We start from the raw sequence: 13,546 nt of genomic DNA, 5'->3' as shown, positions 1-13,546 counted from the left end.
TTTCTTTTCTAGCAAGAGGCTTGGGAGCCTATCATGTATGCACAGGGAAAATGGTTAAGGTGTTAGTAGAAGAAAATGACATAGAAGGTGATGCAGGAGCATCCAGGGGTGTAAGGACAATTCTGTATCACCCAAAAATATGTTTAGAGGTAGTTTCTGTTTAATGTATTTTCATTTCTGGATACCCATTTGGGTCAAGTAAAGGTTCCAACTCTCACAGTTCCACTATTAGTTTTCTAGGTTAGAGTTTTGAGCACCTTGGGATATGTGTCAAAGCAAAAAAAGGGTTATTTTGTAATTGAGCCAAAATTACGATGAGTTAGAGGGTGTAAGTTGGAGGGATGATTACACTTGTAATTTAAAGTGCTCCAGAAAAAGAATCAGGTCAAAAGGCTTTACGGTTAGAAAATTATTGCTGTTTTAAATTTCCTGAAGACCTGAGAGCGCCTCAAAGTCAGATTTGAGGCACTAAATGGCCTTGTACGTGTCCAAAAATGAGGGACGAGCGAAGCTAGTCCACAGGGCTATAGAGCGCTTCGAGAGCTTTCCGGAAATGTAAATGGTTCGTCAATTGGAGTCTCGGTTCAAAAGTTATGCCTCTCGGAAGTTGGGCTACCGTTTCTGAATTTTTCTAATTTTACACCGACTTCTAACGTGACTTCTGGAACCTTCTGTTTTGGCGGTGGATGCCAATTGGCATATTCTAGAATGTATTCCTAACCCTAAACCATTTGGGGTCTATTTAAGAACATTTCTGGCACTGTAAAGGCAGTTCTCAGTGGAGTTTGAGAGAAGGTATTGTGTGGAGGATTTCTTTCTCCAGAATCATACTATTGTAAGCCCATAGGGCATTTTTCACTGATAATAATATTTCCCTTTTCCTGTGTGTTTATTCTGGTCTTGGGTTGTGTTTCTATCAGAAGGTGATGGAGCTCTATTTTTCAGAGAAAAATCCAGGGATCCATTTATGATGTTGGAGATAAAAAAGTCAATATGATCGTAGATCTCAAAGGCAAAGATGTGAAACACATACACAGTCAACAACCTAATCAGCAGGGGCATTGAAATACTTATCTTTTTATTATTGAGCATATGCCTTTATACTGCTCAAGTGAGCATATGCCTTTTGGCATTACTGGTTGTTTGAGTCTAAAATCAAGAGGGCATCATAAATGCAGGATAAAGAGACAAATTAGAAAAACAACATTCTGCTCATATGGATAAAAGACAGGTTTGAAACGGTGACAGTCAAATCTGCAAGCACTCAAATTCAAAATTCAAAACAGTAAGATAGATTCAAACAAATGTTTGCAAAGATGCCAACATAGATAGGGCTGCTGCTATGGTAAAGTGTTTTTTAAACCTTGATCTTAATATGCAAAGTCAGGTGCAGGAGGCTTCTGAGTTAAAGATATGAGATAAAGTGCCAAGGTTATTTTCCTAAAACTGTAACTAAGAACCTACTGATTTGTCAGCTGTGCAAACAAAATAAGTGGCAGAGGCTAAAGATGTTGTCAGTCAGAGGCCATACACCTGATGTTGTCACCTACAACAACCTCATTAATAGACTTTGCAGACAACAGTTCATGAAGACTTTTTGACTACCAAACTGAGTGCTGAGAATAGAAGAATATGCAGATTATCTCTTCAAGGATGATGTTTTTTTGATCCAGCATATTCTGTACATACACTATTGTGGGTGATGCACAGGATACTGCAATAATAATCTATGAGCAGTTCACCGTGGCAGCTAAATTCCAAAGCAACTCATATCTCATACATACAAGTATTGAATCTTTTTTTCGTTTTCTTCAAATCTATAAGATAATAATATATGGATGCAGCAGGTGGGTCTACTTCAAACTCCAGTTGTATATCATGCATATATTTTCTATATATAAAATATTGCAGTAGGGGAGTCTAGATAATGTCGTGTTTACTAAGGACCTGAGGCAGTAGCCATACTATTGCAATCAATATTTGATGCCATCATTGGTGACAACCTGTAGAGATGATGCGATAATTTGATTCGAAGAAAGAGTACAAGAAGCTTTACAACTTTTACTACTTCTGGATTATACATTTGATTCATATTGTGTGGTTTATCGCAGGTGTTGAACATGTATGGGGAGGTGTATGATTTTTGCATCTATGAAGTATTGAACTCCCAGTGCGCCCATGCATCACATTCAGCAAGTGAATGACCACATCTTGATTGCTCTCAGCCCGAGCATAGAGGAAAGAGTGATACGAATAGAACACCGATGATGAATTAAATCGGGTCGTATGTTGTTACGAGGTGTTTAGGGGAAAACCGTTATGCACAGAATGCCTACTTTGGAGATATACATCCCTGTGGACGATTTTGATTTATTATTAAGTTTATTGAAAAAATCTCAGAAAACTTATTATAAGCCACCTTCATTTCATGGGGTAATTCATTAAGTTATCATTATCGTCTAGGTTAATAGGTAGTTGTGATTAGGATGTGCGGAGAGATGTGCCGGTTCATATTGGCACCCTTTCACATTTATAAATAGGAGATGTAAAATAACAAAATTAACAATTCATATAGACTCTTCCTAATTTTTTCATACTATATGCACTATGATATATTATATTCTTTCATAGGTAATGGAATGAATTTTTGAACTAAGTTTGTGGATTTTGGATTATTGAATGATATTTACATGCGATTTTGGAGTCAAATAACATTGGATGGATCATCCGTAGGGAGTGTCTCCAGTGCAATTTTATTCCCGACATGATCAATAAGAAATATTTATTTTATTTGCATGAAGCTTTAGAGTTAAAATATTATATAGTTTCGTTCTTTATAATTATTATTTTTAATTTTATAAATAATGTTATATGATAGATAAGTGGACATGATCAATTATAGCATTTTAAAGTCGAACATCATAGATATTGAGAAATATTTAATTGTTTCCGTATCTATGTCTGGTTTGTCTCCGAACTGCAAGAGTTAAAATACATTCTAGACTATTTTAAAATTGCGTCTAGATATTTGTTCTGGCACATCTTGATTACTAAATTGTTTATAATTAATGTGTGTAGAATTTTATAAAGTTGTATGTTTTAAACTTATAATACTGACTCTATCGCCCTTCGACATTGGTCTTTATATTTTTCATAATTCACAATCCAAATGTTGGCAATTATTTCATATCTTGCCTTTTGAAGAATTAATATATTCATTTGTTGCATTAATCTATATGTATTTTTATTTTGAAAACATTCATATATTCATTTATTATTCTCAATTCACAATCTGTAAGTTCGAAGTTTTCTATAGTCCTTGCCGTTTGGGAAACTTTCAGCAAATTCGCATTCTAATCAATCTGCTATAAGTGTCTTGGACCCAATACATTCACATTCTAATCAATCTGCTATAAGTGTCTTGGACCCAATACATTCGCATTCTAATCAATTTGCTATAAGTGTCTTGGACCTAAGTGTTTCGTTCAGGATCAGGTGCACCCGCCTTGGCCTTGCAGAGCTAGAAGCGCAAGGGACTTGGATTGCATTGATCAATCCCGTCAAGTTGGCCTTAACCGGTTGGATATCCTAGCATCGAGTTGGCTAGACTCCTAGGATTCCAATTTGTGGTTTTGGGAACCAACAGAAGGGAAGCTTGGGAAAGAAGAAATTGCTCCAAAGGGACTTGATGCTTGTGAAAATGAGGATGAAGTAGCTTCTTCATGTGCTTCTATTACAGATGGTTACAATGATGTTCAAGAAATCAAGAAAGAATCAATTGTTTCTTCAATGATGGATTGCATTTTTTTTTTGTGTGGGTAACTTGGAGGTTAGGCTAGACAAAACCAGTGAGGTGATGGTTTCTCTTGATGATTCCAAATGCAATTTTAATGATGTTCTACTGTTTCTAAATGAAAAGGGCATGATCCCATTTAATGAGATAGTTGAATTAGATGATCCTTTTAGTGTGTTGACACCAGATGATGATGGAGACAAATCTATATTTAGGCCTAGCGCTGCCCTAGTTTTAAATCAGCACATGTGCAAAGAATATTTCATAGAGGCAGTTAATTGTGAGAGTCAAGTTCTTCAAGACCAATCAGTTAAATTTATCATGTAAAGGAGATGGAGATCATAGGCCTGGTAAGTCACATATGTTGGCTAACCAATTGAGGGTAAAATTTTGTGGCAGCATTAACATATTTTGAATTTATCATGTAAAGCAGATGGAGATCATAGGCCTAGTAAGTCACATACGTTGGCTAACCAATTGAGGGTCAGATTTTGTGGCAGCATTAACACATTTTGACAGCACCCATAAAATGGTTCAAGATCACCTTTGGATGGTTCAATTTGAGAAAAGACAAAAGGAAATTGAAGGAGAACCTTATCATTTAGAGGTAATGAAGGAAGCTACAAAACAAATGAAATCAGATTATTTAGACCTGCTTTCAGATTGATATCATTTCCTCAATCTCGCAAAAATATATTATAATTCGTTGAGAGGGAAAATAGAAGTTGACAATCTTATCTATGAGCTTATGAATACCAAGATTTTTTTGGAGACTTCTCAAGTGGCCTCATTAACAAACTCACCTTAAAATTTCCACATCATTTTTGTGTTGGCATCTTCTAAATATAGAAAGTTGCTCTTTATGACTTTAACATGACCCCATTTTCTTGCTCATTCAAGTGGTCATCATAAAGATGCTTTGTAGTTCCTCTAGGATCTAAAAATAGCACATGTAAGGACATGCCAAAGGCATGAAAGCTTGGACGTCCTAATCAAAGTGAGTCATGCAAGTGTCAAGATCCAACATGCTTCGGCATGCAAGACAAATTTAGTAACTCCTAAATCTCTTTTGAAAGTGGACATTCCCTCCAAGACCCCTTATGATAACTTTTGATATGTGTCTCTCTCTAGAAACAACACATACTATGTAATGTCCTCGATGACGTAATTGGCACTAGCAGCTCCACACATCTAGGACACACAATACCACCAAATGACCAAGCTTGCATCAAGTGTTGGTCAAATCCCGCCGTATGGTGTGTATGACAGTCCAGGAACAACACACAGTTTATGAATTTATGTACAATATGTATGAGACGTCAACTTGTCTGACAGTATGGTCAATCTTGGCGTACACAGATGAGTTGGAGTTGTACTGTGTCTAAACTCTCACTGTATAATGAATGCAATGTCATGTATGGTAGTTGTGTTGAGAGTATAGAGGCCCCACGTTTTCGTACAGTTACTTGGATGTGTGCATGATGTGCAGCTTTGACTCTCTGAGTACGGACACTTAGTGTGATTGATGAATGAAAATATATATGCAGAACTTTGTCTTACGGAAGTGAGATATTTGACAAAGAGTCAACACAAATATGAATAATGACCATGCAATATCAAAAGGTCGATTGCCTGAAAAACTTGAATCAATATTCTCATAAAATGAAGATTTGAACTCAATAATGGTAGCTTTTCAAATTATAACAATGTTGGAACACAAGTAGAATAAGGTAAGGAGTTACTCCCACTGGAATTGCAAACACCAAATAAGAAGGGTCTTTCACCTCCAAAATGGCAATACTAGAATTTGAATGAGAATTTGCACATACAAAGAAAATATCAAATTCGCATCTACAACTATGCCAAATGCAGCCTTATAAAGGGCTCCAAGAAATTTTGCAAAGGGTTACAACAAGATGATGATAGTTTATTCTTTTATTAATTTTGGCCCTTTTATTTAATAAATAAATAAATTAATAAATAAGTCTTTATGATATTATTATGCAAGAGCCTATAACACAATGATAACTTGTGAGCCTCTCATCTAAGAGGTCTTGGGTTCGAATCTACTCGATTTTAACACATAATTATAATTAATCTCAACAAACAATAATAATAAATCTAGGCTTCGGCCCATTATCGATAAAAAAAACAAAAAAAATCTTTATGATATAATTTAAAATTTAGAACCACTTAATTAATTAACTTAATAAAGTTACTTCATTAAAATTGGGGAAATTATAGTCCTCTTGGCCCAAAGATTACTTGCCCTCAAGCAATTTGTAACTATCTACCATCTGACAAGCTTCGAGATCCCAAACCATCCATGGATGTTGGTAGTCATATCTGCTAAAAGATTGACATTGCACCATGACTGCAAGCACCACCTGCAAATTCCCAACAAGCTTCCACTACTCCACTCCGATATAAGCATTTTTTGTAATGTTCTCAACAACACACTCGAGTTTTCTTGAGCGAAAAAACTTTTAGGAAGCACCAAGGGCAACACTTGAGGGAAAGTACTTGAGGGCAACACCCAAGGGAAAGCTTCAATACCACTATAATGTTCCCAACTTCTGTGCGCCAAGATTGATGCCTAAGTGACAGGAAAATCTGAATCCGAGTGGAAGGAAGAGAGGTGGTCAAGGCCATATGGAAGAGAGTTGAGTATGGCGTATGGTGTCAAGGTCGTCTAATTGTTTGGAATATAACGTACGGTAAAGAAAGGATCTTGGGATGGAGGGAATGGTGGAAGTTGGTTGTACATGGAGGGAGTGGAATAACATACAGATATGACATAGATGTCGTATGGGGTGCCGGAGGATAGGAGATATAGTATGTTCGTAGGGTGCTAATAAGGGGGTTGTGCATGCGGCTTAACTTGGATGTACGATCTGATGTTAACAAAGTCGTATAATGAGATGGAGTAGGCCAAGAGTACTAAACAAAGGTTGTACAATGGTGTAGCTTACAATACATCCGAAGGGAGTATGCAGGGTGTACGATGTAAGCCATATGGTGGCAATTGGATGGACATTTTGTGTATGGAGTCTATGTAGGGCATGCAAATAGATGGTCGTAAGGAGGGCGGGACAATGGGCTAGCAACACAACAATATGTAGGTTGGCGTATAGATGGATGGTTGAATGATAGGACGATAGGTTGATAGGACGACAAGATGGCAGGCAGGACGAATGGATGACATGATTGTATACCGATGAAAGGCAAGGATGGCAAGATGACAAGACGAGAGGATGGTTGGTTGACAAGATGGCGTAGGGATGGCAAGATGGAGTACAACAAGATGGCATATTGATGGTAGGATGGCAAACATATAGCAGGATGGCACACCATTGGCAGGATGGTGTAAAGATGGCAAGATGATAGATAGATGGTAGGATGGCATGCAACTAACAACTGGACAAGGGGAGATATACTTGTGCCAAGGAATGGATAACGAAATGTGGGATGTCGAAAGTTAGTGCCGAATCATGTAGATAGAATATTTGCTGAAACTACAGATATATGCCAACAAGGGAGAGCAATCATAGATATATGCAATGTATTGCCAAATTTATATTTGCAAACAAAGATGGTGCTCCGATTTGTCAGATCCAAGCAAAGTAATATAGAGAATGGAATAAGGTGAGGGTTGAATCCCACCGACACTATGATAGCCACGTGGAGAAGATCTTCGACTTTTGAAATGGCGAGATAAGTAGAACTCCAATAGGAATTTGCAATGCAAATAAACAAAACCAAATCACATACCTAAAACATCCTACACGCTGATCATAAATACCCCTTCGGAGAAAACTCTCGAGGGTTTACTAAAGAATGTTGATACGAAAAACATCTACGGATAATTAATAAAATTTGGGCGCCTTTATTAAATAATTAAAGGTCCATTTATAATATTATTTAAATTTTCGGACCATTAATTATTTAATGTATTTTATTAAAATTGGGGACATTACATTTGTAATGTCCCCGCGACACACCTAGGTGCCAAAAACACTTTGATTGCATACAGTGTACAAATAACACATTGTATGGTTAACTTCTATAGTTAACATGTGTACAACTAACATTTTGCACTTGTTAACACACCATGCGATTAACATGTCATATGGTTAACATTGTAAAGTTCAAGCTTATCTTTGGAATGTTGGTGCAATGATTATCAGAGATCAAACAAAGTGACATGCAAGAGTGAATTTGTGTTTAAATAATGATAGCACTTAACATTATCAAATAGATCCTCAAGTACAACACTTTCAGACATAGAGAAAGCATAATAAGTTGAAGTGTTACTCCCATCAAAATTGTGATTACCAAACAGGGAGGATCTTTCACCTTCGAATTGGCAGAGAGCTAAATTCCAATAGGAATTTGCAATACAAGAAATACCAAATTCGCATACCTTTAACAACTACCAACTCAACATTATAAATTGACTCCAAGAACTTCTCAAAGGGTTACAAATGACTGACAAGAAAAGTGTAAAACCTAACTCAAAATAGAAAGGGCCCAAAAGATTTTATTATCTTCTATATGCATTATTATTTTCTGATATTGATTATATTTGCATGTAATTGTTATGCATGTAATTGTTATTTCTATCTCTTTAAATCCTAACATAATGCATATAGAAGATAATAAAATCTTTTATATGCATTATTATCACTGTTTTCATTTTGTTCTCCATTTGACTTCCCTTTTTTCAACTTCTACAACATTTTCTCTATGAGTCATTATCATTCTTCTCCCTCGATCATGGTGTCATTGAGTTGTGGTCTTCAGGTTAGCACCCTCAACATTGCCATGATCTTTGTCGTAGGATCCTGTGGTTCCTCCATTCAGTCAATGAAATGGTATCTCCTTGAGGTTTGCACTTGCATCCATTACCCTATAGGCTGCCAGAATTACTAGATTTGATACCAATGTAATGTTCTCAGAATACACTCAAGCGTCGAAAACATTGGATTGCACACACTATACAAATAACACAATTATTGTTAACACATTTTATTGTTAATACGTCATACTTGTTAGCAAATCATATTGTCAACATGTCGTATAGCGAACATGTGGCACTTTTTAGTGTGTTGCATGGTTAACATGTCGTATTGTTAACATGTTGCACTTAACATGTTGTATAGTTTACACCGTAGAGTTCAAGCTCGTCTTTAGAGAATGTTAGCACAATTATTACCAGAGATCAAACAAAGTGACATACAATAGGGAATCTATCTTTAAATAATGATAGCACTTCAGATTATCAAATAGATCTTCAAGTACAACACGTTCGTATACAAAGCAAGCGTAATAGGGTGAAGAGTTACTCCCACCAAAACTGTGAATACCAAATAGGGAGGGTTTTTCACCTCCGAAAGCTGAATCTCAACAAGAATTTGCACTTATAATAAGAATTACCAAATTTACATACCTAGGACAACTACCAACTCAACCTTACAAGTGGGCTTTGGAAAACTTCCCAAAGGGTTACCAATTCCCGACAAGAAAATATAAAACCTAACAAATAAAATAAAAGGGGCCCGAAAGATATATATATATATATATATTGTTCCATGTAATATAGCCTTGTCTATACTGTTATCCAAGCATCGTATTTACCTGATCGCTACCCTGTCACTTTGGAAAAATGTTATAAGACTATCTTTTTTATTAGCGATCTCATGTTAGGATTTAAAGAGATAGAAATAACAATTACATGCATAACAATTACATGCAAATATAATCAATATCAGAAAATAATAAAATCTATACTTCCCTATTCTGGCATTTTGCAGTTTCGATGGGAGTCACCCCTCACGCTATTCTGCTTGTTGTTCCAAATTTGTGGAGTCTTCAGTGAAGACAGCTTTGTTGTGATTTGGGCAACATTTTCATAAGTCAGAATACCAATATTTTGTTCATGGTGATTCAGTCCATCATTGGAGTATGTTTATTACTGGCATGTGTGAAGTTTCATGTTTATATTAATAGTGCACAATACTCCGTTATTTCTTTACAATATCAAGTGATCTAACCTGAAGGCGACATTGTCAATTCCATAGTGTACTGCTATGTACGGGATTGGTAGTGTAGGTACCAAACAAGTGTACCCATTGTACAGTGGGGTGCTGGGTGGAATCGGTTTTGAAGTGACGGGCCTATTTTTTGCATGAACAAGATATATTACCATACGGTGCAGCCTAGTTACTGTACATGTGATGACCATACGTATGGAAATTGGTGGTTGGAGAAGTATGTGCCTGTAGTCTGACTGTACGTGATTCACTGTACAGTGGAAGTAGGATTTTGAGTTACACAAATCTGAAAATGGAACATCACAAAAATGCCCCATTTTGGCCTAGAGAAATCTCAGAAGGAGAAAATCTAGCTTTGAAGAGAAAACCGCCCATCAAACTTAATCAGTCAAGTACAATTAAGGATTATATACATAGGTCTGATTGCAACCAACCCAGCTCCTCAACTGTTTAGAAGAGCTTAACCACCCTCCACAATGCTGTTATGTTCTACTATCCTCAGTATGTCCAAGAATGCAAAAATCTACGTGCTTTGTCGATAAATATGCATAGTCAACCCTATGTCTTTTTTGGTAACAACTTACAACATTTAAATTGTAAATGGCTGCCTATATCCTTTGTGGCAATTTCTCTACTTGTTTTCAAATTATTAGTTTGTCTACCCTTTTCACTAAAAAATTGCAGAATAAAGTTAAAGAATTCATGGTGCACAAAAACATGGTAGATGTTGCATATAATGAGCTATGACATGCTGAAACAGGAGAGTGGCAATCATTTTTTCTTAGAGAAAGAAATGTTCCATACTAGTAGTTTGTTTTAAAATGTTTCTGTAACTCACTGTTGTAGTCTGAACAGTGTCAGAGCACTTTTAGTAAGGAATAAGAGTTGCATTTATGGTTGTTCACTTTGTTAAACCATAATTGTGATTGACAGTGATATATGTAATAGTGTTAAAATGGCTACATATGATCAGTCACAAAAGTGGCATCAGAGCTAGCATTCTCTAGGGCACATCTTTCATTAGAGTTTCTTATTGTGTTGTTCTTCTTTGTATTTTGTCGTTCTTATATCCACCGTCTCTTTCACTCCCTTTTTTGCCTGATTATTGTTAGCGAGGTCAGCTTGTATTGTTTAACTGTGGACCGTTGGTCACTTTTTTGCCAGGCACTTTCCTTGTAGTATTTGCTCTGGTTTAGTACGTTGATGCATAATTCTGAATTTTGATAATGGAAAAGCCTACTTGTTAAATGAATGAGAGAGTTAGTGTTGGTGATCTGAGTTGGAGGAAAATGTTGATAAACTATAACATCGAATTGATCTGCAATAAGGCCAGTATTAGAACAGATTAAAAAATTTAGACACAAATCTGTCAGTTCAACATAGTTTTTGTCCTAGTAGAGCCTCTCAATGAATGCAAAGGAGCTTAGGATTTATGTTAACATCTACATGGCAATAGAAGATTAATATATTGTTTATTTCCTTAGAGGATGTTAAAGATCATACATTGATCATCCCAAACTAGGTGATACGTGGCACAAAAACAAAACTCTTCACTGATGCATGATCTGTTGTTTAAGGAAAGTAGGGTCAATATGAGTTTCTTCTCTCTTTATGTTATCCTTAATTTTGCAGGTGCCATTGAGCTTTCAATTTTAGCAGATTATTACGGTCGTGAAATTGCTGCATACGATATTCAAACAACCCGCTGTGATCTCTATGGCCAGGTATGCTCATTTATATTAGGATTTTGTTTTAGCTTGAGAAGCTAAAGGTAAGATGGTATTTATAAGCGAGGCCTAGATCTTGAATTATGCGGGTAGTTTTTGGGCTAATTCAATGTCAATGTTGCTTGACAGGGAAAGGGCTATGAAGAACGGGTCATGCTGATTTATGATGGTTTGCATTATGATGCTTTAGCTGTATGGTCCAATCAACCCATTTTTGTAGTAGTACATTATTGGCTAGTTCTTTACGTTTTTGTTCATAACAATTTTTAAATTTTTCTTTCAGTTACGAACTGCACAAAACATTAATGCAAAATTACATTTACACTACTCAATTTCATATTCAACTAATGACATGATTAGATGTTAATTTTTTTGGTTGTAGATGTCCCCTTCCAAGAATGCCCCCGAAGAAGTTGACCAAACAATTTTCCCCATCGATAGAGATGGTAACATTGGTTTTGTCCAAGTGCTAGCTGAGAGCCTTATTGAAGAGACTAAAAGGTTAAATTTTATTGCTTGGAAGACAGTTTTGTAGATCCTATGTACAATCTCATGTAATATTGCTTTCAGTAGAATGGGATTTTAATTAATATTTTGGAGATTTTTACAAAAATTATTGTGCAGGCAAAGAAATTTCACAGATACTGCAAATTTCACATTGCGTTGTGGAGTCTGTCAGCAAGGAGTAGTTGGTCAAGCGGTAAAAAATCAATTTTTGCTTCTCCATAGAGCAGCACGACGTGAATAACTATTTCCATGATGATTTCAAATTATTGATTTCCTCTTTTAATGTATTTGGTAGGGAGCTGTAGAACATGCCACAGCGACTGGTCATATAAACTTCCAAGAATACTGATGGTAGGTTTTGGTTTCCCGGTAACTGTTTCGCCTCTGAGGAATCAAGTATCACTTCACTGCTCTGTTGTTGGAGTTTCACACCTGTAGTTGTAGATTGGCTTTGATTGGAAGAGTATGATCTTATCTTTTCTTTATGCATTTCAACCCAGATACAGGACCGGATTGAACCATACACATTTACAACAAGTGAAGGTGTTGATTAAGTGGAACTGTGTGGACAAGCCTTATAAAGCATCATATTGGTTTTCCTATTAAAGTAATGTCGTTCTCTTTTCAGTGTTGTAATTCTGTTGTTAAATTGATTAAGTGGAACTGTGGGAACACGCCTTATAAAGCATCATATTGGTTTTCCTATTAAAGTAATGTCGTTCTCTTTTCAGTGTTGTAATTCTGTCGTTAAATTGTAATAAAAACAATTCTTTTTAATAAGTTGTGATGAGTCTGATGACAGCACGATACGAAGGGAAGTCCGTGCTGCATCCAAATAAGCCGAAGTTCTCTATTGTTACTGCATTCCTAGCTATGCTTGCAAGACGCAGGCTGTCCTATCTCTCATAAGGGTGCAGGAATCTAAAAAGCACCAGTCAAACATTTTGAAATAATTGTGATGTAGAAAAATAATTATCATATGTGAAGTTGTGAAAAGTTCCTCAAATACCATTAATTCTGAAAAGTGTAATACAAGCTTTATTACTTCACGTAAGGGCCCAAAATTTAAAAAAAAAACACCAATTAACCTTCCGAAATAATTATGATGTTGTAGAGAGGTTACAGGGAAGTCAGAAAAAGTTTCTCAAACAAAATTTATTCTGAGAAATGTAATACTATTAATGTCATATGAAATGTAATACTATTAATGTAATTTCCATGTTAATGTCATATCAAATGTAATACTATTAATGTCATTTCCATGTTAATGTCATATGGTCATATGAAACATCAACCGTAAATCAAATAACTTTAAATAAATTAACAAGTGCCAATTAAGATTGATATATTCTTGTGTCAAAGATCTAAAGACTACAATAGATAGCAACATTAAAAGTTATCTATAGATATTAATGTATCAAATAACTTACAATAAAATTAATAAGTGTCAATTTAGATTGGCATAT

At 35.8% G+C, this 13,546-nt stretch overlaps 1 protein-coding gene across 1 annotated transcript in view; it reads left to right on the top strand.

Annotated features, from left to right (window-relative positions):
• LOC149570342 (OTU-like cysteine protease family protein) overlaps window positions 1-13,129 on the top strand; it is a 64,781-nt gene extending 51,652 nt beyond the window's left edge. The window contains exons 4-9 of the mRNA XM_089822979.1: window positions 11,479-11,570; window positions 11,703-11,765; window positions 11,956-12,074; window positions 12,198-12,273; window positions 12,376-12,431; window positions 12,581-13,129. Of these exons, the coding sequence (XP_089679105.1) occupies window positions 11,479-11,570; window positions 11,703-11,765; window positions 11,956-12,074; window positions 12,198-12,273; window positions 12,376-12,429 (404 nt within the window). The 3' untranslated portion in view covers window positions 12,430-12,431; window positions 12,581-13,129. The remainder of the gene's footprint in view (window positions 1-11,478; window positions 11,571-11,702; window positions 11,766-11,955; window positions 12,075-12,197; window positions 12,274-12,375; window positions 12,432-12,580) is intronic.
• The last annotated feature ends 417 nt before the right edge of the window (window positions 13,130-13,546 follow it).

Source organism: Cupressus sempervirens, chromosome 3, assembly GCF_028749045.1.
Source record: "Cupressus sempervirens isolate cs-2001-9-10 chromosome 3, ASM2874904v1, whole genome shotgun sequence".
Classification (NCBI taxonomy): Eukaryota; Viridiplantae; Streptophyta; class Pinopsida; order Cupressales; family Cupressaceae; genus Cupressus; species Cupressus sempervirens.
The sequence above is the reverse complement of the archived record's forward strand: the minus strand, read 5'-3'. Positions and strand labels throughout refer to the sequence as shown.